This window comes from Aspergillus alliaceus, assembly GCF_009176365.1.
Source record: "Aspergillus alliaceus strain CBS 536.65 unplaced genomic scaffold BDW43scaffold_15, whole genome shotgun sequence".
NCBI classification, from domain to species: domain Eukaryota; kingdom Fungi; phylum Ascomycota; class Eurotiomycetes; order Eurotiales; family Aspergillaceae; genus Aspergillus; species Aspergillus alliaceus.
The window spans coordinates 92,284-117,516 of NW_022474698.1; the positions used below are offsets into that span (position 1 = coordinate 92,284).

Consider the following 25,233-nt stretch of genomic DNA (forward strand, 5'->3'; position numbering starts at 1 on the left):
CTCCTACTCTTTTCCTCCCCTTACCTTCCCTATCCCATGTCTCTTGCCGTGGGACGTTGTCATCCCGATGGTTTATCCAACCAACGCATGCGTACGAGAACCGTAATGAATTAAAGTCTTCAAACTGACGGTCTTGTCCGACTTGACAGTTCATAATTAAGGTAGGACAAACGAGCAGGCACCCTTATTTTAGGAAAGATATTCACTCCTTCATCCCCATCCTGGTGGTGGATCTCCACTGGAAAAACACAAGCACATAAAACAGGTATATCAAAGTTTGAGTACAAGAATAGACACAGCAAAAAAGAAGAAAAACAAGGGGAAGAAGGCCGCCATCCATTTTACAGTCTTGAAGAAGATCAAGGAGAGCAAAGCAAGCCAGGAAGAAGAGGAGTATAACGTAAAGAAGTTAGATTGTGACAACCGTAAACAAAATAGAAATAAGACCCAGAGAACAATACGGGCGTCCAGCTCGCTATGCTAGAAGCAACAAATAGTTAAATAGGTCATGACAACATATTCATAGAAACAAAACGTCATGAAGCACCGACCAAAGAGGAAAAACCCAGTTGAGGAAATATGAGAAAACAACTTTTCCAACCGCTAATATGCAGTGTGACAGACAAATGGGTCACATAACACATGTCATTATCAGTAAGAGGGAGTAATACATGCCCTGAGTCACCATAAGCATCTGAAACTGAATGCTGTTGCGAGCCAGGATGAAGGACTAAGAATTGTATGACCAACAAACAAAAGCAAAGGGGAGGAAATAGTGAATGAGAGAAGGCAGAAAAAAGTCTTCATGTAGTCAGTAGATAATCTTCATTTCCACTCTGTTGTTAGGGTTTCCGTTCTTTTTTTCTTTCCCTTTCCAGTCCTGTGAAGGGAGAAGAATGGATCCACTTTAGGCAGCCTGGGCCTGGTTGCGGGCTTTGGCATTGACATTGCCGCCACGGCCACGGGGAGCAAAGCCTCCACGACCCTCACGCTGGAAACCACCACGGCCCTGGCTGCCGGCACGGTCGCCACGACCACGGCCAGAGCCACCGCGACCAGCGCCGTAGTTAGGATTTCCACCGTAGGCGTTGGTACGCGAGCGACGCTCCTCTACAGAAATTTGCTCGGTTCCGATCTGGTGTGGGTTGGCCGCAACAGCCGCAGCGTAGCCAGTAGGGTCAGCAAACTCAACGAAGGCGCAGTTCTGATGCGGGTTAGTTGCCTCATTTCTAATCAGCGGAGGATTCGCGGCGAAACGTACCTTCTGACGGCTCACATCGAAATGCTTGAGCTTTCCAAAGCGGGAGAGAGTTTGCTTGAGCAAGTTTGCATCGACCTTATCGGTAACATTCTTGATGTAACCCAATACGTTCTGGTCATCACCCGCACGAGATTGGGTCTTCTTATGGTCATGACCGGCAGTCTGCCAGCCAGATCCATCGTTGGAAGCAGGTTGGCTAGGTGTGCTTTCAGCAGCAGGAGTAGGAGTGGTAGCCACAGCAGCAGGAGCCGGGGCCGACTGAGCAGTGTTGGTAGTAGGAGCGGGTTTAGCCGGAGCAGCGGCAATAGCAGGCACAACAGGGGCAGTAGCACCGGATTTGGAGGCGATGTTGGCCCAGGTCTTCGGTACAGCCTTAGCGGGTACAGCCGGCTCTTTGACAGGGCCGGCGGCCTCTTTCTGTGCCGTCGGGGCAGGTGTAGGCTCCGGAGTCGGGGGTTTTTCGGTCTTCGAAGCTTCAGATTCAGTCGAGGCAGCAACTTCCTGAACATCTTCGCTGCTCTGGGCTTCGGTTCCATTGGCTTGAGGTGCAGGTTCCTGTGGCTGCTGCTCTTCTTCACCATTTCCTTCCGCTTGTTCAAGCTTCTCGCCCACTTTAACAGTTTCGGCTTCGTTGAGTACTGGAGACTCCGCAGCCGGGGTATTTTCAGTCACAGGCCGTGCAGGTTCTTCGGCAGCAGGCTCCTCGATAGGCTGCTCAGCAGACTCCTCGGAAGGCTGGACAGGCTCGGCAGGCGCAGCGGGAGTAGTCTCTTCATTCACTATCTCCTCCTCATCAACCAAGTATCTGAAGATATCATTGAGAACATAGTATCCATTGGGTTGTTCGGCGAGAACAAAGGTCTGGATGAACTTGCGAGATGGCTCGGACTTGTTAGAGATCTCACCAATGACAGAGATCAGGATATTGTCGAACGAGGCCTGAGAATCGACGTTCAAAACACGGACCTTGCAGTCTTGAAAGTCAAGCTGCTTAATCTTTTCATTGATAGCCTTGGTGGGAGGGAAATCGTTAGCTATGGAGCTCAATGGAGGGAAAGGGCGTGAACTCACCTTTTGACCCACAGCAACGGGAACCGACTCTGCCTCAGTTCCGAAGACAAGTTGCGAGCGCCGAGAGTAAAACAGATGCAACTTGTCCGGACTACGGCTCATATTGGTATAGTATTGTTCGACGAAATACCAACCAACCTCGTCTTTCGAGATCACATTCTTCTGCTCATTAGAAGGGGCATTGGTGGGAGTAGTAGATGGCGCTGGCTGGAAATTCGAGGCATTGTTGGCAACAGCATGAGCATGGTTGTAAGAGTCATGATAGGCGTGGGGCACAGGGTAGTTGCCGTTGATAGGAGCTTGAGTATCGGCCATTGTGCGATCAATGAAGGAACAAAAGGATCTAAGGTGTCGTAATAAAGCCGAAAATAAAGGTCGATGAACAATGAGCCTCTATATGATTAGGAGTAGAGGCCAAGAAATCTAATAACGTTTCCTCGTTCGCTTGACTATCTCTCATGTCTGTTAGGTACTTGGATGACCAAGTGTACAGCTAGGGAGATCACTACTCACAATGCAAGAGAAACAGGAGGACCTCAAAAGATGCAATAGGATGGGATCAAGGGGAAAAAATCTGCGTTAAAAGCGTTTGCGTCGTAGTGGTGCGCGAGGGAATACAGAGAAAGATTCTTGTGCGATTTCCAATCGGGCAAATTTGCGGACGGCCCGAGGGGAGGAAAAGACGGGGAAAAGAGGGAGGAACAAGGAACTGAATAGATTGAAGATTAATGGGGAGAAGATGGCTAACAGGAAAAATCTGATGAATAGGTGGATAGTACAAAGGAAGATGAGGTCAAGAGGTAGTTAAGTAGGTAGCTAGTAGGTAACAGCCGGAAAGGACGAAGAGGAAGAGGGAGAAGAGAAAGTAGACTTAGCTGGTTTGCAAAATGACCTTGGACTTGTTGCTCAGTGCGGCGCCTCTTAGCGCCCATTGCTTTCGCTTTACCGCCTGCCTAACCGGTGGGTGGATCTCATTTACATCACCCATCACCAAAAGCCAACGAGATTACATTCACATTAAAGTCTATTGACATTTGGAAGGGAAGTAGTACTAGATACACTGAGCCATCAGGGATTAAAGCACAATTGGATGTAAGAACCATAACATCGGAAAACAGATATCCGGCACGGAAGAGGGGTATGATGGGCATGAGAGGCCAAGCTTCTCATCAAAGAATACGTATAGCAGGTACAGAACTCATTCACAAGATTCACCATAGAAGGCCGCAAAACATGCAATATGTGTAACCAAAAAGAAAAGAAAAAGAATCTCTCCAGGAAAAACAGCTGCTCAAGAGTACATTAGAGAGCAGACATAGATATCAATCCAAGGCGTTGTACGAGACTTGCCGCTAAGAACTTGTAGGCTCAGCGGCTTTCTCGCTCAGCACTGGCTTGCGCATGACAGCATCCTGACTAGTCATTCTCCGGTCAAGCGCACGTTCCACCTTTGCACTCAGGGCCAGCTTGCTCAAGTTGTCACTTTTTTCAGGGGTAGGGACGAAGCGTTGCTTCTGGAGAGGCTTGTTCTCGAGGCGCTCCAGGCCGTCGCGAAGGTGATGGAACTCGGCCAAACGAGGATCGCCGCTCGGTAGGCTTCCAATAGTGCCTGAAGAAGCAATTGAAGGGCTCCCGCTTACAGTTGAAAACCTTTTCGACGCTCGGTTCTACCCAAGGTCAGAGAATGCTGGTCCGCCAAAGATAAACGACATGCGATAAACCTACAGATGGGGCCATGATCGGTCTCTCGGAGTCAAGTGATTGATGTCTAGCCATAATAGCCTCGGTAACGCGATAATGCCCTCGTAAGTGAACTGCCAACAGCAGTGGGAGAATACGGTGGTTAGTGGCGGCGGAGAATCGAAAGTGGGTAGATGAGCACTAAACGGCCCAGGTAGCAACAGCCGAAGTTAGTACATTACAGGTTTAGATGTATGTATATTTCTTAGATTGAAGGCGAAAAGAATAAATAGAACGAAAGATTACTAGAAAAGCCAAGGGGGTGGATGATAGTAAGCGGGAATTATTTAGTGTGCAAGATAGTATGGGGAAAAGGCAAATCCGACAAGAGTTGAACATACCTGAAAATCTAGAGTCTGAGTCTCGCCCCTGATATGATGTATCGCGAGGTGTTCTAGTTAATGAGAGGGGATCTGGGGAAATAACAAGATGAAAAATATGAGGGGAGGCGGGAGAGAGAGAAGGCTTGTCGCTGAGCTAAGGGAGACTCGTACGTCGACCAAGTGACATGCAGGAGAGGATTCAGGAGAGCCGAAGGGACGGATGACAATGTGGGTCATTACTTACTACTTCAAGAGGATTAAACTTGGCCACGCAGAAATCGTTGGCCGTTGGCCGGTTTCGCTTTTTTTCCTCTCTTTTTCTTATTTTTCCCCCCATAATATTTCTTTCTTCTTACTTTATCCTAATAATAGTTGAAACAAAGCGGAGAATTACGAACATATAGCTCGATTAGGGCTTCGATGAATTTGAACCAACGACATATTGAGAGAGGGAACGACGGTTCAATATATTATGTACACACTCTGTACTATAGAACATACGAAGTATTCTCGACCGTATCTTAAATCGTTGGTACCCCCCTAAAAGGTATGTAGGTTGACTTTCAATGGAAAATAGGTGATCCTTAATGGCTACGGTGAAAATCCCGGTTTTGGGCTTGAAGAAGTGTTACCTCAGCTAAGCCAAAAGAAAAAGAAAAAATATAGTACAAGAATAAGCAGAAAATTTGTAAGAAAGGGGAAAAAATAAGAATAAAAATAAATAAACAATGCACACAAAAGGGAGGCATGAACCTACAGAGTACGGAGTATGTATCAGGCCATGATTCTTCGGCTGACTAAGCCCGACACGCTTGTTTTTGCGGTTTTTGCTTTTTTCCTAATCTTCTCTTTTTTACCCCTTCCTTTCTTATTTGTTTTGACTTAGTTTGGCAAACATATACAACAAAGCTTCTACTTGATATATTCATTGATTAGTCTCTACCCATATATTCACATTAGTAGACTGTGTCGGTCACGGTATAGTCCTCCAGGCATAAATATAGCTATACCTGGATCATTGATTAGACTGCCACGTGCAGCCCTTGGCAGCCACGCGGGTCGATCCTCTGTTCCACCAGTGTTCGCTTGATGTATGTATTCAATAGTTGCCATTTTATTTCTCGACAGGTCGGGCACCACATCTTAGACTATTGGTAACTAGTCCGCCCGGTACTGAATCCAGTTACTGTTCTGTACTTCGCCGAGAACTAGAAGACGCGAGGGTATTAGTATGTTCATATGTATTAGTCGTAGGAGTGGGTAGAGAAGAATTATTATTTTCCGAGTTCTCTTTCTCTGTATACCGAGTACACTGTCCACCGATTTAACCTGTAACTATGAGGGGACGCGATCCAATAGTCTCAACCTAAGATAACGACTAAATTCAATTTTATCTGGTCCTAGCGTCACCAATGATCCCGCCATGACTTCATGCGGATACATATGTCCAAAGAATCTAAGCGGTGTAGAAAGCGGTCTTTGGCTATTTCGCCAACCTCCAAAAAAAATTACATACATACATATATACTCCATATGTGTATATTTATACTATCTATAACACACAACACCATGTCATGCTTGATTTAACCCACACCAGGAATTTCTATACCCTTGGAAACGTGACAGTTCATTTTTCACTTCAATAACATCATTCCAAGATCCGTACCCACACAGTTATCTAAACCTAGTCGTGGAGAGAATTTCAATATACAATGCCGAAGCCAAAGTCTCTTCTGAAGGAAATCAAGGCCAAGAACAAGAAGGCGTCACAGCAGGTACGGTGCTCACAATGATTCGCCTTGGCATATGCGTTTGCTCATCTTTGACAGGTACCAGAGACTGCAGATGAATTCTTGGCTGGTGAGTCGTTCAGGACACCGAGCTGTGCATTAGTATCTTCTACATTGATACATGCTGTTTTATTTGGAATCCACGGCCGTAACTAATAATATGCAGCTGGCGTCGAACAGGAAGAGGCAGGCGAAAAATGGCGAGCTGGAGATGCAGCCAAGTCCATGCGCTTTTTTATGCGCGCGATTGCAACTTATGATGACGGTCTAAAAAAGCACCCTGATGCTTTTGATCTAGCTTACAACAAGTATGTAGACGGAAACCTCTACCGTGATAGCCAGAAGCGCAATGGGACAGGTTGATTGCAATTAGTGACACTAGCTTACCACCAAGCAGAGCAAGAGTTCAGTATGAAATCACCCAGCACCCCAAACTAGCTGCGCTGCTGCCGGCTCCACTGGCAGATATCTTAAGCATAACACTGCAGTCTCATCGTGAGGCCCTTGATCTGGGTCAAGACAATGCGGATGCTTTGTTCAATACTGCTCAAGTGCTCACAAGCCTCGCTGAGGTAGTCACGGATACTAAACATCCGTCGGACAGACAGCTTAGCCGAGCAGTCAAATACCTGCAGGAGGCAATAGAGCTCTTCCAACGTTGTTTCATTATTCAAGAGATGCGATATACCGAAACGCAGGAACAGTTTAAGTTGATGGAGTCTGGGGTTGTCGCTCCACCCGAGGAAGAAATGCAGGAAGAGCGAAACATGCAGGAACGCATAGATGACGCCGGCGAATTGAAGCCTTCTGATCGACAAGAGCAATGGGCCGCGGTGATTGAGCCTGTGACGAAGGATACCCTCGTTGACACAGCTGTGGCACAATTGGAGACGCTCGCAACCCTTTGCAACATGCTCACCTTCAATCCTGGAGTTGGACTCGGCTGGGTAGAAGAATCCTCCGCAGACTTGCTCCAAGAGAAGATCACTGCATATGTTGAGGACTCGAGTAGACACCACGAGGCATCTTTAGCTCGTGCTAAATTCACCTGCGCCTTGAACGAAGTGTTATACCGAAGCGAGCGAATCGATGTTGAAACGTACCAAACAGAAATTGCACGTGTCTTTGATTCCGATTTAGATCTCTCTGCGGACCCCGAAGGTCTTTGTAGCAAAGCAGATGCGCTCACATCGTTCAACACAGCTCTTACAGATTTACCTCCCTCACACGACCATGAGGTGTTCACAAAGTCGCTAGCGTTGCGATGGCAATCGCTATCGGCTGCTCTAGATGCTCTGACGAAGGCTTCCAGGCTTCCAGATGCAGGCAACCTACCCAAAATTCATATCGCACGAGGAGATGTAGAAATGAACAGATGGAGGCTCGGCATGTCTCCGTGGAATTACACCATGGCCCAACAGAATGCTACCGTCCTCCTTCGGAACGCTCAAACATACTACCGAGGTGCAGCAGCTTTCGCAAGGAGAGATGGGAATACAGACGAAGAACGTGACGGCACATGTAAAGAAGCCCTGGTTGCCGCTTTGGAAGGTCAGAAAGACAAACTGCGACAGCTCAAAGCTACTGCGCTCAAGGAGCTTATGATCGTTGCAGAAGACGTGGTGGACGACGGATGGGTAAGCCCCGGGGATATGGAAGTATTATTATCGTAAAAATACCCCACTCATCGAATCAGCGAGCTGTTTTCTTTCGTGCATGATGACGCTTCGCGTGCCGTAGATAAACTGCCAATCATATATCCGATCTAGCTTTGACTTCTTCTTCCATCTGTATGGCCTCCTCGCGAAGATTGTTCCCCGTACTAAACTGTGTAACAGCAGTCGCCGCGCCCTCTAGATCCGCAACCACAGAGTCAAGTTTCGCCAGCAGACCTTCAATCTCTAGTCTCTGAGACTGAATCTGCTGAGACAGCGCGTCATTTTCATTCTGGCTAGACTCGATTTTCGCATTCAAAGCCGTCTGAGCACCTTGCAAATGCGGGGCGAGACGTGCGCGATACAATTCATCCGGTGTCAATGTGTGGGGTCTAAGAACAAACAAAGGGCATTAAAAAGTTAGCTCCATCAAAATGTTCAAGGTGCACCAAGAGAAGGGTAGCCATACGCAACATCACCCTGTCCCTGTCCATGATCCCGCCTATGTCTCGCCTCCCCCATCAACCTATCCAACTCATTTAGCTGTCTAATGGCATCTCTTTCAAGGATGATATCTTCGAATTCAGCCCTTGCGCTCTCCTCTAACTTCGCATTCAGCTGTCTCCAAACAGACTCCAGACTGGCCGGAACATGTTTTGCAGGGGTGGGAAAGCACTCGGAGAAGTTGGCATAAGAATTTGCCCGAAGGGTACGTAACAGCGCCTGGTTGAAAGTCTTCTGCAATACGGTTGCGCGCGGTCCGGGTGTTAGGGGGACTGGCGCTGGAGGGGGTGGAGAGGGTGAGGCTGCTTGTCTAGAAGAATTGGAATTGTTGTTGCTTCCTTCTGTCATACTTGCTCCATATATTGGGCCTGTTTCCATATTCATTCCTTTTTAAATATTATTATATCTTCTGGCGGGTGAATGGATCGACGAGACCGTTGTGTTGGTATGATTCATTGAGTTCCGGTAGGCAAATGTACAAAGGAACGCGTCGGTCACATGATAAATTGGTAGATCTGCAGTGGGTCCGCGAGATTAAAGATTATCGGCCATTTGTGGCCCCCACTCCTCTCTCGCCTTTACGATAATGTCATTGAACATACCAGGCATGATTGACTCTGCTTCTCTCTGAGTATTGGATAGTTTGTCCACCATTGGGCTCTCGATACCTATATACATAGACACAATACTTTACACTCAAGTCATAACCCATGTATCATTCATCTGTCTCATGTCGCTCATACGCATTCGGTCCGTGCTATTCGTATATAGCCATTCACACTGCCGACTCAGATATCGTCGGAATTAGCGAGTCAAATGACGAACACTGTCGTCGGAGCTATGAGTCTGTGTGAAATGCCTTTCAAATCCATCCCGATTTCCGTACCTAGGGTTTCTCGCTAGACCCTCTCCCCTAAAATTCCGATAAATTGTCTTGAAAGCCGGCCATGAGATGGACGTGTAGATAATACTGTTCCAGAAACCCTGTAGCGGAAGAACAAAGCTCGATACATAGTTGAGAGCAAAGTTAGGCGTATGGGGATATGCAAGGGCATATGCCCGGTTAATCGTTGAGGGGACCTGTGAGTCGTTAATTATAGAGTTCCATAGGGGACCTCTGCAGTGATCACTAACCCAAGTGACGATTAAAGCGACGAAGAAGAGCATCGCATACTTAGTATAAGCCCAAGCTGCCGTACCCGTGTCAGACATTGCGCGACGCCGAGACCATGACTCTGAATGGGAATGTTTCAGTGCCTTTAACGGGACCATAAAACCGCCTTCAATGGTGACAGAGTACGGGTTGTAAAATGGGGATACGGGATTACAGGGCTCCTCCACTGTTGGGTAGTTTCCTTGTTGGGAGCGTGTTATTTCACTTGTCACGCGAATCTCCGTTGTCGCCCTGGTGTAAGGACGTTCGGGGTTGCGCATCTGGAAACTCTCAAAATGTTCTGCGGTCTGTTCGCCTTCACATGTGGGATTAGAATCGGCCGAGTCAAGGTTGTCAAGCTGCTGAAGTTGGCGTCGCCTTTCCCAGATGATACGGCCGGTGCGAATATAGATGGCCAGTGTCAAGATAATAAAAAACCAAACCGGACCGTAGAAAACAGCAAGACGCAGCCAGTCCCAAGTTTGTGAAACCCAGCACCAAAGCTATAGCTATAGGTGAGGACTTGTCTCAGATCAACACAATCGATCACTTACCACTGCATAACCGTAGACTTTGCCCCGGGCCTTGGTCTTGATGAAAAAGTACGCCACAGCGGGGACGAAAGGTAGTCCGTAGCAGAAGAGCAAATATTTCCACTCTAGTCGTCGCAGTTGTTCTGAATTGTATTTGTAGAAGAACGTTAGGTACACATTACAAGCCATGGCAAAAGTCCATAGCGCATCGGCGGGCATGAACCTATTCAGCATCATTAGCTCGGGACATGGATTATAATGTTAATCGGGCCAACCATTGGATCAAAAAGGCCTGAAACTGACACAGGGGACTGTTAAGCCCCATATGAATGCCTGACTGGGAAATGACGGTCGCAATGTTGGTCATCAGGTTACCCCAGGAAGCATAGAATACCAGACGGTTGATGGGTTTGCGAAAGGCATTAGAACCGAGGAACGAGATGACAATGATAGTGGTCCCGGTCAGAGATATAGCCGAACACACCCGTTCGGTTGCTGAGATGGCGTAGAGTTGTTGTTCCGACAGAGACATTGTGTAAAGACCATGCTGAATCAAGAATCAAACAAATCGGGGTATAAATGGGTATCATGCACCAAAAAGTCACGGCGTGATTATAGCTATCCATCCGAAAAGCACGTCCAACTGATATATGTATCGGATATAGAAGGAAAAAAGGAGAAGGGGAAAAAGAAAATAATAATCAAACTAGAAGTGGAAGCTCTGAAGGGGGGCTAGCATGCCCAAGAAGGAAGCCAGAGACCTGACGTGTACTAGTATATGAATAAAATATATTTCCCCACGGGGCACAGTTCTCTTTTAAACCCGTCCATGCGACCATGCGAATGACGACACCAGGTCAAAACGTTGATCAAAACTATGGATAGAGAAACGAGACAAAGGATGGGCCCTCCTCGAGTCGGTAGATGCACCGAAATCGTTCTCTCGCCTCCGCATGGGTCTATACATCTTGTGCGCTCATTTGCGGAGGTTGGGAGGGAAATGAAGGGATCCTTGGGTCGTGAAAGTTTGGATCAAGAAAGGAAGACCGCAGTTATTCTGAATGGAGGAAAGACAAAAATGTAAAAGAATATTTTCAACCTAGGATTCTTCTGTCGAATGGATTTAAAAGTGAGTGTGTGAGAGTGAGAGAGAATAAATCTTTCATAAAATACCGAAGTAAAAAATATATATATATATGCTTTGGAGATCTGAGAGTTAAGTCACACGGGTGTAAGGCTGGCAACAATTGTAAATCTACGGAGATTGATCCCCCCATTTGGTGAAACATTAAATGATTAGATCTATACAACATATATACCAACTCCGTAGGAGAATAATCCATTGGATCTCGCGTAGTGAGGAACCCTAACTGGGAACAGACATGTATACAGTACTTTATAGTGCTAGGTCGTCGATAGGTCCGTATTTCGGTCTTCATATCAGACAATGATTAGACACATTATTCCATACTATTGTTACTTACTAGGGTCAATACATACACTCAATAGGCTAACAATAGTGTATGGCTCTTCGCTACAAGCCGGTGACACCCCGAAATATGAACATGGCTATCTAGGTTAGTGTAGGAATGGTATTTATAGAGAAGGGATCATCCAACCATCATGTATCAGACTCAGAACGAATTAACCAAGTCTATCAGGGGAAGATACAAAGGAAAAGGTACAAGTAAATGAACGCCACCAAATCCGTGCGATGCACATGAAACAATGAACAGCCGCCATGCTTAGGATGGGACTGAGGCTTTTGGTGCAACAAGTAGTGGGCGTATGACCCGCGGATGCCTCAAGAACAAAGGGAGGAACATTAAAGATGGCCTACCCTGCTGAAAATTTACTCTGCTCGGCTGCTCCTAGGTTTGCCCAACAGATGATTATCCTTTAGAGAAAAGAGAAGGTACAAAACAAACAAAGGGAGAGAAGGGAGGGGAACAAGGAGGGAGAGAGAGGTAGAGAGAGAAGTGGGGAGGGGAAAATGTAAAAAGAACCTACATAATATACCGCCCATAAGAAGTCCTATCGCTCGCTTCCCAAGTCTTTCTTAACCGAACAGCTAATCCCTCATTCAATGGCCCCCATCTTCCGTCCTAAGGAGCGGTGGGTTGGGGTATATGAGTTGCCAAGATCACCATCACCGCTACTATTCTTATGTCTATTCCGCAGTGGGCATGTGGCTCTCGATATATAAGAAAGTGCTAGTATAATATTCTATTCGAACTATGAAGATGTAGATCACTGTTGCGTGGCCAGGCAACTAACTGTACAGCCCGGATAAACAAGCCAAGGTGCTTCAGAACACAAGAAGAGAGTAAGTATTTAGTGCGAATTTTGTTCTCGGGTATAACGCCAGGCTCCCTCTCAAATCTAAAACCAGTCCCATCATCTCGTCATTCCTGTCAACTAGCGAAAGAAAAAGATGAAAGATAAAGTAAGTTCCTCGGTTGACTAATATGCCTGTTGGGAAGCAACCATCCCTCCGTATCCAGCCATTTGCTGCTGCTGCTGCCGTAGCTGCGCCTGCATTTGAGGCAGATCATGGAACCATGGATGCTGCAGTGCGTCATGTGCACTGATCCGCATCTCTGGTCGTAGTTGAAGCATCCTGTTCAGCAAATCAAGACCCAGGGGGTCGATTTGGGGCAAGATGAGGCCTAGGTCCTGTGTCGCATAAACGTGGAAATTCGGCTTATATTCCGGCAGCTGAGAGATGCCCGGCCACGAGCGTTCCGAAGGCGTTCCCATGAGACGGAAGATCTTCTGCAATTGGTCCTCGTTGGTGGTTCCCGGGAACAGTGGACGGCCAGTATACAGCTCTGCCATGATACAGCCAGCAGACCAAATGTCAATGCTCGTATTGTATGTCCTGCTGCCGAGAAGGACGTCCGGGGCGCGGTACCATAGGGTCACGACCTCATTGGAAAACGTGTTGACGGGGATACCAAAAGCCCGGGCGAGACCGAAATCTCCCAGCTTGAGTTGTCCCTTTTTGTTGATCAAGAGATTCTGAGGCTTCAGGTCACGGTGGAGTACTCGATTCTCATGACAGAATGCAATACCCTTGAGGAGCTGATGCATGAATGACTTGATTGTCGCCTGGTCCAATTGTCCCCGTTCGCCCCGGGTGTCCATATACTTCTTCAAATCCTTGTCCATGTACTCAAAAACAAGCATCAGTTTGTTCTCAGTGTGAATGACATCGTAAAGCGAGACAATACTCTCATGTTTGAGCTCCTTCATCAATGAGATCTCGCGAATGGCCGTCGATGGTGTTCCCTCCTCGGAATCGAGATGAATTTCCTTCAAAGCCACTAGCTCGCCGGTTTGGCGATTCCGGCCCTTGAATACCTGCGGCCGTCTGTGTGAGCAAAAAGAGCACAAGAATCGATACCGGGCTTGCTGGGAGGAAGGGGGAAAACAGATCAGTGGGGTAAACCGGGGGTTCAACGTACAGTGGCATAAGTGCCTTCTCCAAGCTAGAGGCAGATTAGTCACACGGGTCCCTTCAATTACTGGGTCGATGAGAAATGAAAGTGTAGTGCGCACCTTTTCTAGCTGTTGAAAAGAGCTGGGCTGCTGCGCTTTATCCATTGTCGGCGAAAGGGCCGGGTCCCTATGGGAAGTTGGGGATTTTGGTGGCGGATGTTTTGAGCGTTGATGGTTGAAAAGAAAGGATTTCGGAGAAACAACAGTAGATATAATGTCCAGATACGTAGATGTGGGGTGTCGCAAATGAGGATTCCTCTGGGTTCTTAAGTGATTGTCCATGTCCGTGCCGAATTGATCCCTTGTTCCAATGGAGCCTTGTTTTTGAGCCCCGCGGCGGATAACCATAGGTGCAGAGATGCTGCAAACCGTTTACCATACCGTACGGAACCACCATTATTACTGTAACAACTAGGTAGCGGTAGGTACCGGCGGCAATATCTATATATGTACATACTGTATGTACATATACAGTACATCGACATACTGTACAGTGCATGCATATTACCAGGTACTGTTCCTGCTTTTCTTATCTTCTAGAGATAAATTCCTGTTGGACAAGATTTACAGCTTTGAACGGGACTTATTTGCAGGTGAAACAGTACAATAGGTATCTGCCCCCGGCCACAACTCGACCTGTTTTATACAATTGCCAAATCTATATATAAATAAAAGAATAAAATACCCGGTATACAGTTGAACAGAACCTCTATGTGTGTGTAAGAGAAGGAAGTTGTGCGGCAACAGGGGGTAAAATCAAGTCAGAGTTGAGACTGCAGCGAATATGAGGGCTGTCCTGTTCAATCCTCCCAAAAAGGATTGACTCGTTTCTAACACCTCCAATATTGATTATGCCTATCGGCATGCCCCTTTTGTGAGCTCGTTCTACCAACCTCCAAGCTGAGAAAGTGGCCAGGCTGCTCCCAAGGATTAGTAGCCTTCCAGCATCGTCAATCGCCTCTTCTGCCACCGTTTTTACCGCTGGACGAATGTTTTCTCCAAACATAATGACTGCCGGTTTGAGAACTCCGGCAGTAGAAGATGGTGACCACGCCCCATCCATTTCTACCTCTACTCTGCCGGATGTGCCATCTCGGAGGCGGGGAGGTCTCTCTAGGCATGTAGGACAAGGCGGATACCTAAATGCAGAATAAGGCGCCTCAGCTAAATCCACGTCGCCATCCGGGTTAAGCTTGAGACCTCTCCGCCGCTGTTCCTCAGGATTATCAGTGTTAAGAGCCCCCGTGTCGACCATCTTTGCTAGAAATTCTGCCCAGGCAGGATTGAGTCTTTCGAGAGACTTTTGAAATTCGTCTCGAGGAAATTGATTGTGACAGCTGGTGCAGATGACAGACCTCAGGTAGCCATGAAGTTCGATGGTTGGTAGCCTTGGGTGGGCTACTGGGTGGAAAGAGTCGACATTCTGTGTCACTACGGAGCTGATGTACCCCTTCGCGCCGAGATCCTTGATAGCCCAATGCGTCGAGTTCGGCTTAGCTTTCAGGAGACCAGGCCAGCCGACAAAACTCCTAGCCCAGTATCTCTTGCGAAACTCATGCCGAGTCAAGAACTCATGAAAATAGACTGGTCGATATGTTTTATTTGTGACGTAGGTACCATTCTCCCCTCGATAATCAGACAGGCCAGACGCCACCGAGATCCCCGCACCAGTCAAGAGAACGGTTTGAGAATATCTTCCAACATCAACACCACGAAGGTAGGGGGATGGAGGGGCGGTTAAGAAGGACAACAGGGCATCAATCGCTCCTGAAACAAACCGAGCCGATGGCGGTACAATTACTGGTGGAGGCAAAGGGCCAGTGAAAGGGATTCTGATTGAGGGAGTCGTCATTGAAGACGCATAACTGGCCGGAGAAAATGGGGAGAGAGAAAATGTGCTTGACGAAGTTTAGTAGGTACTGCCTAGAGAAGTGGTCAGTACGTTGATTATAGTTATATCGCACATGCTATATGCTATGGAACTTAAATATGTAATTTAGTTTGGTTTGGTCGTGGTCAATAGTTAACTAATGCCGTCATTGACCGCTGACTCATCAAGTATCACATGATATGACCTTCAACCTTGGAATGAGAGTATTCAAACAGCTGAGCTACTTTCCTCACTACTACTACTAGCTACTATTACTTCTTCTGCTGTATGAAGGTGGTCTGTGCGATCGAGACTACCCCGGATTTGTGACCACGTGATCGCCGAACAGAGTCCTCAAGCGTCATCGAGTCATTTGGGATAGGGTCTACATGATTCAAGATTGCTCATTCTTTAATCTATCTCAATTACCTAGGACTGTGTCATCGGATTGGGGTGGCTCGGCCCAATTCGTCATAATATGTTTCAACCTCCAGTCGGTAATATAGATTTAGATGCCCTCAGCGGTATTTGTGGGTAAGTGTTCGAGTGTCAAGGCATTAAAGATTGCTTGCTAATACCTATCAGATCTATATCCATTGCCTGCTGGGTTGTTGTCTTTTCTCCTCAAATCATAGAGAACTTTCGTCGTGGTTCAGCAGATGGCCTCTCGCTTCTGTTTCTTGCTGTCTGGTTAGCAGGCGATGTATTCAACATTCTAGGGGCCGTTTTTCAAGGCGTTCTGCCGACGATGATCATCCTGGCTGTCTACTACACGCTTGCGGATATCGTACTGCTGGGCCAATGCTTCTACTATCGAGGATTTACGCTGAGAGATGATCCATCATCAACACCGTCGCGTGCACAGGCCTTAGATGCTGAAGACCAGTCTTCAATTCCCGGAAAAGTATCAGAGCGAACTGCTCTACTTCCCGCAAAGGCAAATGGCCAGTCGTATCAGACAGATAATCAGGAGCAGACTGGTCGCGGATACTCAACATCAGGGCCGTCTGGCCAACAGTCATTCCCACACCATCAAAACCAGAGGAGACACTCAGCGTCCTCCTTCAGGGACATTCTCCACCCCAGTGTGGACGGAACACACCTCTCTCCCGTGACACCATTTGTTGAGCCCTCAGCGAAGAAAACCTGCCTCACTCGCAGACTCTCCGCCCTCCAAAATATCCTTTTTAACCTTTCTGCTATCTTCTTAGTCTGTGTCGCCGGCGTACTGGGTTGGTACGTCAGTCCCGGATCATCAAAGGGTGAAGACCATCAGGATGACAGCGAGCCTCTCACATTTGACACTCTCGGCCAAGTATTCGGTTACCTGTGTGCAGCCCTATACCTCGGTTCTCGTCTGCCCCAGATCTTACTCAATTACCGACGGAAGTCCACTGATGGTGTGTCATTGCTATTCTTCCTCTTCGCTTGTATTGGTAACTTGACCTACGTCCTGTCCATACTTGCTTACTCTCCAGCCTGCAAGGGAGACTTCGCCCAAGGAAGGGTTGGCCAATGTCGACCTGGCGAAGCTGTTGCCTTGTATGGTCGATATATACTTGTGAATTTGTCTTGGTTAATCGGAAGCCTGGGAACGCTGTTCCTTGACTTAATCATTTTTGTACAGTTTTTCTTATATCAAGACAACGGTTACGAGGAGACTGAAGGTATTAGTGAGGAAACCCTAAGGGGCTAATTAATCCACTAGTCTTCCACCCTGTACTTTTCATTTTGCTTCCTCTCCTTTTTCATTTTCATATTTCCTGTGCTGCCTTCTTATGCCTTTGTCTTAGAAACAATGAAGGGTGTTACGGAGAGAGGCTGTATTTCTAAAAATAAAGATACTCTTTTTCTTGGAAATCAGTTTATAATTTTTCGTGTTGCAGGAGGCGCCTGGTTATTTTCGATCTTCATGTCTCAATCATTTCTCTTTACAACATAGATAAAAGGGAGACACAGAGTAGTACCCAACCGATTATCACTCATCAGGGACTATCTGCTCATCTCAATATAAACACACGGTAACGAAAAACAAAAATTAAAGAAAAACCTCTCGCTAGAAGCAGCAAGAATCAAGAACTCCGTTAGTGCATCTCATCCGCAGAGATGAGGAGGATCAAACGAATATCAGTCGCTTGGTGGCCGAGGCTCCACCTTTCCTTTGCTCACTTCCGACCAATTAGTGCTCAGCGACGTGCCTTGACTTTCAAAGTAACTCTTATTCATAGCCCGTTTGGTATTTTCGTCCGCTCCAGCGTAGAGTTTCTTGAAGAACGCGTCAACGGCGTCACCACCGCCAAAGTCGGAGTCAACTGAACTGTCTGACTCGTCTCCAGCGTCACCCCCATTTGGATCCTTTATTTCACCAGCCTTGGCCTTGCCTTTATCTTTGGATTTAGCCTTTTTTGCTGTGAGCGATGTCGCCAATTTGTCCCAATCTTTGGGCCCATGGCGGGATGAAGATGGGTATGCTGGAGTGGAGCTACCGGCAGAAGTCAAGCCCGCAACAGCCTGGCGATTTGAAACCTTGATGTCGGCTGGGGAGGCTTCCAATGAATTCCATTTCTGGCCAGGAACATGCTTCCTCAGAACAAGCTCAATTTTGGTAGACATGACGGATACTTTTGAAGATAATGTATCGACTGATGCAAACAGAGGATCAAGAGTGAAGTCATATTCGGCACCAGAAGGAAGAGGGAATTGAAGAGAAACCTGCAGGTGACGTTGATTAGTGTGTTGTGATAAGTTTGGAAAAACAGACAGCCTAGGGAGGGCCCTACTGATTCATCATTCAGTTCTACTTCGACTTTATCTTTGGGTACCCCTTTGATGTAGAGAGTCACAACAACGGATTCGTTAGATTGATACCACTCATGTCGAACCTTATCAGACGGAGGAGCAGCGGGAGAGGGAGCTGTAGAACCAGTACTTCCAGCAGCATCATTTTTGCTGTTGGATGTAGTGGGCGTTGAGCCTCCCCCTGTGACCCCCGCAGCCTCACCCTCGACACCCTTTCCCCCAATCCTCCCAGATTTAAGAGTATCCAACTGCTTCTTAAGCTCCTTCTCCGTCGGCACTGGGACACCACTTGGAAATTCCGCAACTGTGACAGCAGCTTTCTCATCCCCCTCGGCTAATGTTTGTAGTTTACTTTTCACTTTAAGCATCCATATAAGTAATTCCTGCTCGTAGCCTTTCTTCGACGAAGATTGAGCACCGCCAGCCATACCTATGGCGTCTCTCATCTTCTCTGGCTTACCTGTATTGTCCGCCAACGCACCGGTTTTCGCCTGGATGGTCCCGAATACAAAGGCCGCATCGCCATATTTTTCAAGCTGATATAGCGCGATGCCGCGTCTCAACTGGGCAGCTAGAATCAGTTCCCTCCTCCCACGCTCCCGCGCAAGGGTTAGGGCAATCTCCGCATCGCGGAGTGCTGCTTGAGATTGGGGACCTCCATCTGTGGGTTTGAGTCGAGAGTAGGCGGTTGATCGTTTGAGATAGTAGGGTGGCGCGCGGGGTAGTTCGACCAGTGCTTGGGTGAAGTAGTGAAGAGCACCGGGGAAGTCAGAACGGGCAAGGGCTTTGTCGCCCTGCGTTGCGGAATTCATGTTGTGGTGCCGTAGGCTAGCCAGTGGGAGGGGCGAACTCTACAGCTTGATGTATAAAGGGTGAGCTTATTATAGGAGCTCAAGGCGGTGAAGCAAAGAAGAGACCAGGAATTAGAGTAGCAATGAACATTCAACTAAATTTTCAATAATCTGACCTAGAAAAACCTAACATGTTTGTTTCCAAGGCTTCTTTCTGTTTCTTGGAGACTGCGGGGAAGGATTATGTCAGCAGATGCAGTCATTCGTAGGTCAGGTGACTTGTAGATCGAATTAGTTGATTAGTGGAAGATCACTGTGAATTATTCATTATGGGTATGTGTATATGTGGGCCGAAAGTAAAGATATTATACATGGAAAAAAAGTTACTCTTCGGGGTAATGTCACTGCCGTCACCCCTGTTACAGGAGTTCTTCATTGCCAAACTTCCGGCTGTAGAGTCCCAAAGCCCGAATAGGCCAATAGAACTTGTAGTTAGGGTATGAAATCATACTGGACTGAATCAGCATTGATGATCCTATGGAATAGGGCTGTAACCACTCACCAAGATTGGTTGAAAACACCTTCAATAGCCTCCTGCAGCCACTCACCGTTTGGTTGCTGCCGAGACATCATAAGTTTCATCGCCTTCCGAAGTGGCTCCTTCTCCGGATAACCGGCCTCCATCAGAGCCAGACATGCCCAAGCAGTCTGGCAGACTTGGGACTGTTCATGATGGGTATAGACATGCCGCTCACTACTGAGGTAGGACTCACCCCAGCCCCCATCTTCTTTCTGCTTGGAAAGGAGAAATTCGCAACCTCGACGGGAATAGTCGCTATTTTCGTACGTCTCCCCGATGCTTGCAAGGCTTTCCAAGGCAAACATAGCAGCATACGTGAAGCAGATGCCCCAGGATCCATACCAGCTTCCATCTGGCCTCTGCACACGCTTGATATATCTGACTGCTTTTTCTTTAGCCACCCTAATCTCATCGGTCCGATAATCGGGATAGAACTTGCTGAACAGAGACAGTGCGGTGACGGAAGCAGTGGTACACTCAGGGTAGTCGTAACCAATCATGATACCACCGAAGACCTCAGCAGCATTCAGCCACTCTACCTTGGGTGAGGCACGAGTGGTCTCATACTCTGTAAAGCCACCAGAGGGGTTTTGCATAAGGAGTAAGCAGTCAACGCTATCCTTCAAACGCTCTGCTGATATTAATTTAGGAAAATTGTGCATCTCCTGCAGCTGAATGCTAGAACGCAGACCCTCAGCTGTGCAGTCACTAACTGTGTAACCTTGAGTTTTGTTACTGAAGGGCCAGGCGCCCTTTCGGTGCTGACGGTAGCACTTCTCCTGATCAGGTACATTCTCCCGCAATTGATGATCATCAAGAAATTCAAGGGCTTTGGTGAGCATAGGTCGCCATTTAGGATCATCTGCAAAGCCAGCAACAACGATAGCTTGCGTGATGAAAGCTGTATCCCATACCTGAACACCATTGGTACCGTTCATCAGCATGCCCTCATTCTTCATCCACATATAATCATGTAGACGTTCTCGGTGACGACGGGCAGAGTAACTATCAGGGCCGTCATGAAGATAACAGGCAATCATGTTCATAGGGTTGCTCACGGGACCAAGTCCTGCATAGTCCGTATTTTCATCTTCCATGCGGATCAGCTCCCATGTCCATTCTTCCGCACGGCGCACGAGGGTGGGAAGCCGTAGGTAAGGATTCCAGACATTGACCAAAAGTGAGTTAATTATATTCAAAAGCCAAGTCTTCGGATAGTAATTGTCAGCCTTGTGGATAGAATTACGGTGACTTGCGAAGTTGATAGAATCGTATGGCTCTGTATATAGCTCCTTCCGAAGCTGCTTGGTAAGTGGGTCCAGTGGATGAGTGAATTTCTTCGACCACAAGTAAGACATGGGCAAAAAGACCTGGCGAATATGGATCCACCACCGCCAGGGGGCAAATGGAACCCAGTCGGGGAGAAGCCTAGTTGACTATTAGTACTCGGAGAAAGCCAATAACCGATTGAAGGTGAAGGAAAAAGAAGAAGCGAAGAGTAGCACATACCAGATTTCAGGAGGAACCGGATTGACGCAATCCCATTCCATGACTCCAAGGATACTCAGCCAAAACTTCGCCCAATGAGGTCCATAAATGGCACCACCGAATTTATGCAGTAGGCCACGGGCCTTGACCATTCGATGGTCATCTTCATTAACACCAACTAACCGTAGTGCGACATAATTCATGCAGGTACCGAACACGGAACTATGGGCCTCAATGTGCAGACCCCAGCCCCCATCTTCGGGGTGTTGACGAGCAAAAAGGTATCGCTTAATCTCAGTGGCATACTCCGGAGGGATTGGGGTGTTAGTCACATAGTAGGTGATAATGAGTCCTGGCAATAGAAACATCGGCCCACCATATTCACAAGCCCAATTTCCTGGGGGAAGTTGCAGTTTAGAGAAGAACTCCAGGCCATTCTCTGCACATTGTAATGGGGTTTTTGCAGGTGGCAGCTTAGGCAGTCCCTGCAAGGAAGTCAGTCTCAGGAATCACAAGGCTGCCCAATGCAACCACGAATGTGGGAAAACAATACCGTAGGGAGGCCTAAAGAATACTTGTCGGCTACCGATTGAGGCCATTTTTCATTTTCCTCATCGGATTCTAGGTAGTGCCAGGTCTGACGGCCATCATCATCTAGCAATCTCCACCTTGAGTAGTCCGTTTTGGGATCTCCATTACCGTCGGCGGTCAAATGGCCCTGCGCTGTGGTTCTCCACGGGGCAATATGATCGGCCATTTCCACTACGGATGTACCCGGTGGAGCTTGCTTGAATAGTTTAGCTAGCAAGGAGTATATATCCGTACCGTATGGTAACCAAGTGAAAAGGGTGAGCGAGAATTGGAAAGGCAGACCGAATGGATGTCGATGAAGATGTAGGGATAAATCCGGGGTTTCGTCGATCTATTTACATATAGCTTAGTCATCAGGGGGCAGGACAGTTGCCTGAACCATGAGGAACACATCAATCTACTTAGTACTACTACTAAGTACCTAGTACTATGTATGATCATCCCAATTCGATATGATTAATTGCGATGGGGGTTTACACAGTTGGTTAATATGAATGGAGATAGTGTAACTGTGAACTGGGATTTAAAGGTCTGGGTCCTATGGTATACTATGAAAATTATGGTCGTTCATTTCCTTTTTTACTCCCTCTTAGAAGAAATCCTCATCTTGTTGATTTTGAATTAGTTCCGAGAGTCTTTAAATCTGTTGTGGCTATTGGTCAGAAAAACGTGATCGTGCTGCCATATACTAGAGCTACTAGTTTTACTACGGCGTCTTGTACTTCATGCCATTCCTCATACATTTTACCATCCTCATTCTCATGGCAGACTGTTTAGAGAATCTGGGATTGGACTCCCTCTCTCTTCCTACCTTCCAAAGCAGCTATGAAGCAACCCCACAGGGTCAAGTTCGGCGATACATTGACGGGACTCTGGCATCTTCCCTCGGCGAACTATGTACACTGGACGGTCGACCAGCCATAACCCTCAAACGGAGATCCGGGAAAATGTCACTGTTTATTAATCCCACGAATGGAGCTCTCGAGAGCGATGGGACAGAAACACATATTACCTATACATGGCCGGGGGCAAACGCCCATGAAGCCCGGAAGTTCAGTATATGCACCACTTCACCGATGACACTCCCCCAGGTCTAAACACTAATCATTAATGGCGATAGCAATTATCTTTCGGATTCTTGCGATTATTACAGACGCCGTCAACACAGGGTTGGTTGTTTCCAGAAGGTCTGCGATTCAACCCAAACTTTCAGCAGTCTCTGATATCCAGAGTAGAGACATTTATTACAATGACCCAACCTGTTTTGGGACGCAGAGAATTGTTGACACCGTAATTGACGACTTAGCTTACACGATTGGAGTCGATAGAGCTGCGTTGAACGTTGTATGAAAGCTTCCTGTCTGATGAAGATATTTGAACTGGCCTTGTGGATCTAACCGTCTCGGAAAACAGGAAGCAGCTGCGAAAGGCCTCGTGGCAGGATCTTACCGAACTTTAACCAAACCCGGAGAGCCTATGGTTGCGCATCTTTCTACTAAGGTATACAAGATGCAAGATTGCTCTGCACTCTAAATTTAGGTCTCTCCTGATCAGGGTAGGACTCACTAGTGCCAAGCTCACAAGAGATCGGTGAAATCGATGTTTTCGAAGCTAGCTGGGTCTTAATTATCGAGAAAGAGGCACGACCATTGCTATGCGTTTTTCTCATTACGTCTACTCACATGGTACACAGGCCGTCTACCGCCGACTCGCAAGAAGCGAATATTATACTAGAGCGGCAGCAGGAAAGGGGATCCTCATCACTGTAAGCCATACCCAACCTGCATGATCGAGTAGAGGATCAACATCTATCAGGGAAAAGGTTATCCAGATTTGTCAACTCGAGCCTTCGTCCGCAAAATATTCGAGGACAGCCACCGATTAGGTAGGGCGCTGACTTTTTACGCTCTAGTTGATAGCGACCCCGACGGCATGGCCATTATGTCAACATACAAGTACGGCTCCATGGCACACACGAGTCAGAATGGAAGGTTGAACATTACTCGTCTCCGGTGGCTAGGCCTCCGAACATCCGAAGTCGTAACTGGAGCATCGAACAATGACGACGAGGCGTTGATCCGATTAACAGCGAGAGACAGAAAAAAGATCATTACCATGCTGTCCAACAATCCTGTATGGATGGAGGAGGGGCCTGAGCTGGAATGGCGTGCGGAGCTGCAGCAAATGCTCATGCTGAACCTGAAAGCTGAAATAGAAATACTGTATGATCGGGACGGCGGACTGGAAGGATGGGTCGATCGTAAGATGGAAAGTTTCTCTTTGCAACAAGATGACTAGGACCAGAAGACCCATATATATGCAATGACAAGCAAGCTATTTACTTTGTATCTGATCTGTCAAAAAGCCCACTTAGTGAGAAGAAAAAAGCAAGTAAGGAGCACAAACAGGCTCTGATAGTAAGTGGCCCAGACAGAAAGAATGCACCATAAACGCCGAAACCCCCATCACCAATTGAAGACAATGCATGCATACATACACCCCAAGCTATGCCACGCGCTACAAGCACGGGCGCAGCACAATGAAAGAGACGTCACTCTTCTCCACCATGCCCTAACTCAAAGAGGAGGACTTCTACAGCCCCAAACCTTTCCGAACTTCATCACGGACCTTGCGCTCATATTCGCTCCTTCGCTCTCTCCACATCTTTGCCGCCTCGACATTGGCGGGGCTTTCATCATTTGGTTCAGCGAGCATACTCATAACCGAAATAAGGATCTTCTCAACGCTCTGGATAGGCGACCACCGCTCGGACGCATGCTCGTAGTGGTTCGGGTCATCGCCGGGGGGATGAAGAATGGAGATGCAGACGGCTCCATTGGGATACACTGTTCATTCATAGATCCGAGTCAGCCAACTCCTAAGTTCCCTATAATTATAGACAAGGACATAGGAAGTTACCATTAGGATGCCAAACCCCACCACCGACAAACTTCATCGTCGGCGGACTCAACGGATAATCTTTCGGAAACTTCAGCTCAGCGGCAAAGACGCCACCTTCGAAAGGCGTGCCTTGCGGACCCTCGATTAAAGCCTCCCAATGGAACATGTCATCTTCAGTGACAGGGCCCGCGGTGATGCCGTCTGGTGGGTTGGTGGAGAGATTCTTGTATTCATGAAAAAGACGTTTTTGCGCAACAGTAGACATATTGGAAAAGGTGTTTCACTAGGTTGAGAGAATTGCGAATATAGAGGAAGGTTGTGCGGATTAAATCAATGGACTGTTCTTTTTTGATTGTCGTATTGTACGTTAGTTGGGCGGTTTCTTAGAGAGACAACGGAGTGGGGTTGAAAAGCGATTTTTATAGGGGGCAGTTGTTGTGGATTGGGGAATAAATATGCTTGTGACCGCCAGATTTCAATTGATAAGAGTAATATGGAAACAGATCTTTTTTATTTTAGGTCAGTTTTCAGTAAAGTAATAGAACAGAATTGAAGTTGCCACTCGGCCAGAAGGGAAAGCCTCAAGAACAACGGTTGATGCCCCAGGCCACAACACCCATTGATTGCCACTGCTTATCACCAAAGGCCCCTGACATGCTGCATTGAATGGCGAAATATAACA

General features: G+C 47.3%; 12 protein-coding genes across 12 annotated transcripts; 3 read left to right on the top strand and 9 right to left on the bottom strand.

The window, feature by feature from the left end:
* Positions 1-530: 530 nt before the first annotated feature.
* Positions 531-2,890, bottom strand: BDW43DRAFT_51015 (NTF2 and RRM domain protein). Its single transcript, XM_032050160.1, has 4 exons — positions 2,846-2,890; positions 2,333-2,787; positions 1,262-2,272; positions 531-1,204 (listed from the first exon to the last, which is right to left on the bottom strand). Exons 2-4 carry the CDS (start codon positions 2,645-2,647, stop codon positions 908-910), a joined length of 1,623 nt encoding a protein of 540 aa, XP_031901482.1. The 5' UTR covers positions 2,648-2,787; positions 2,846-2,890; the 3' UTR covers positions 531-907.
* Positions 2,891-3,219: 329 nt separating this feature from the next.
* BDW43DRAFT_272443 (uncharacterized protein) lies at positions 3,220-4,689 on the bottom strand. The gene is made up of 2 exons (XM_032041538.1): positions 4,058-4,689; positions 3,220-3,999 (listed from the first exon to the last, which is right to left on the bottom strand). The coding sequence occupies exons 1-2, from the start codon at positions 4,106-4,108 to the stop codon at positions 3,685-3,687; spliced, it is 366 nt and encodes a 121-aa protein (XP_031901483.1). The 5' UTR covers positions 4,109-4,689; the 3' UTR covers positions 3,220-3,684.
* Positions 4,690-5,855: 1,166 nt separating this feature from the next.
* On the top strand, positions 5,856-8,068 carry BDW43DRAFT_51139 (uncharacterized protein). Its single transcript, XM_032050162.1, has 4 exons — positions 5,856-6,170; positions 6,225-6,255; positions 6,352-6,493; positions 6,583-8,068. The coding sequence occupies exons 1-4, from the start codon at positions 6,108-6,110 to the stop codon at positions 7,856-7,858; spliced, it is 1,512 nt and encodes a 503-aa protein (XP_031901484.1). The 5' UTR covers positions 5,856-6,107; the 3' UTR covers positions 7,859-8,068.
* On the bottom strand, positions 7,938-8,692 carry BDW43DRAFT_309909 (PMF1/NNF1 family protein; the record flags this gene model as incomplete). The annotated part of the gene is made up of 2 exons (XM_032046795.1): positions 7,938-8,232; positions 8,310-8,692. The coding sequence occupies 2 exons, from the start codon at positions 8,690-8,692 to the stop codon at positions 7,938-7,940; spliced, it is 678 nt and encodes a 225-aa protein (XP_031901485.1).
* Positions 8,693-8,959: 267 nt separating this feature from the next.
* On the bottom strand, positions 8,960-10,562 carry BDW43DRAFT_318671 (putative cAMP receptor-like protein; the record flags this gene model as incomplete). The annotated part of the gene is made up of 4 exons (XM_032048736.1): positions 8,960-9,424; positions 9,479-10,000; positions 10,052-10,253; positions 10,306-10,562. 4 exons carry the CDS (start codon positions 10,560-10,562, stop codon positions 9,149-9,151), a joined length of 1,257 nt encoding a protein of 418 aa, XP_031901486.1. The 3' UTR covers positions 8,960-9,148.
* Positions 10,563-12,241: 1,679 nt separating this feature from the next.
* BDW43DRAFT_272452 (cyclin-dependent serine/threonine-protein kinase phoA) lies at positions 12,242-13,812 on the bottom strand. Its single transcript, XM_032041539.1, has 3 exons — positions 13,592-13,812; positions 13,498-13,521; positions 12,242-13,393 (listed from the first exon to the last, which is right to left on the bottom strand). The coding sequence occupies exons 1-3, from the start codon at positions 13,634-13,636 to the stop codon at positions 12,494-12,496; spliced, it is 969 nt and encodes a 322-aa protein (XP_031901487.1). The 5' UTR covers positions 13,637-13,812; the 3' UTR covers positions 12,242-12,493.
* A 357-nt stretch (positions 13,813-14,169) lies between these two features.
* On the bottom strand, positions 14,170-15,509 carry BDW43DRAFT_272454 (putative SIR2 family histone deacetylase). Its single transcript, XM_032041540.1, has one exon. It carries the CDS (start codon positions 15,381-15,383, stop codon positions 14,241-14,243), a length of 1,143 nt encoding a protein of 380 aa, XP_031901488.1. The 5' UTR covers positions 15,384-15,509; the 3' UTR covers positions 14,170-14,240.
* A 370-nt stretch (positions 15,510-15,879) lies between these two features.
* BDW43DRAFT_309912 (PQ-loop repeat-containing protein) lies at positions 15,880-17,097 on the top strand (the record flags this gene model as incomplete). Its single annotated transcript, XM_032046796.1, has 2 exons — positions 15,880-15,935; positions 15,987-17,097. 2 exons carry the CDS (start codon positions 15,880-15,882, stop codon positions 17,095-17,097), a joined length of 1,167 nt encoding a protein of 388 aa, XP_031901489.1.
* Positions 17,098-17,312: 215 nt separating this feature from the next.
* BDW43DRAFT_51169 (co-chaperone SGT1) lies at positions 17,313-19,152 on the bottom strand. The gene is made up of 2 exons (XM_032050164.1): positions 18,182-19,152; positions 17,313-18,113 (listed from the first exon to the last, which is right to left on the bottom strand). Exons 1-2 carry the CDS (start codon positions 19,010-19,012, stop codon positions 17,529-17,531), a joined length of 1,416 nt encoding a protein of 471 aa, XP_031901490.1. The 5' UTR covers positions 19,013-19,152; the 3' UTR covers positions 17,313-17,528.
* A 140-nt stretch (positions 19,153-19,292) lies between these two features.
* BDW43DRAFT_272461 (terpene cyclase/mutase family protein) lies at positions 19,293-21,937 on the bottom strand. The gene is made up of 4 exons (XM_032041541.1): positions 21,613-21,937; positions 21,081-21,544; positions 19,554-20,999; positions 19,293-19,501 (listed from the first exon to the last, which is right to left on the bottom strand). Exons 1-4 carry the CDS (start codon positions 21,814-21,816, stop codon positions 19,411-19,413), a joined length of 2,205 nt encoding a protein of 734 aa, XP_031901491.1. The 5' UTR covers positions 21,817-21,937; the 3' UTR covers positions 19,293-19,410.
* Positions 21,938-22,120: 183 nt separating this feature from the next.
* On the top strand, positions 22,121-24,246 carry BDW43DRAFT_51221 (putative meiosis-specific topoisomerase Spo11). The gene is made up of 8 exons (XM_032050165.1): positions 22,121-22,179; positions 22,276-22,706; positions 22,771-22,837; positions 22,886-22,994; positions 23,064-23,150; positions 23,210-23,290; positions 23,344-23,415; positions 23,466-24,246. The coding sequence occupies exons 2-8, from the start codon at positions 22,376-22,378 to the stop codon at positions 23,946-23,948; spliced, it is 1,230 nt and encodes a 409-aa protein (XP_031901492.1). The 5' UTR covers positions 22,121-22,179; positions 22,276-22,375; the 3' UTR covers positions 23,949-24,246.
* Positions 23,899-25,227, bottom strand: BDW43DRAFT_272480 (E2 ubiquitin-conjugating protein UBC7). The gene is made up of 2 exons (XM_032041542.1): positions 24,570-25,227; positions 23,899-24,496 (listed from the first exon to the last, which is right to left on the bottom strand). The coding sequence occupies exons 1-2, from the start codon at positions 24,814-24,816 to the stop codon at positions 24,243-24,245; spliced, it is 501 nt and encodes a 166-aa protein (XP_031901493.1). The 5' UTR covers positions 24,817-25,227; the 3' UTR covers positions 23,899-24,242.
* Between the last annotated feature and the right edge of the window lie 6 nt (positions 25,228-25,233).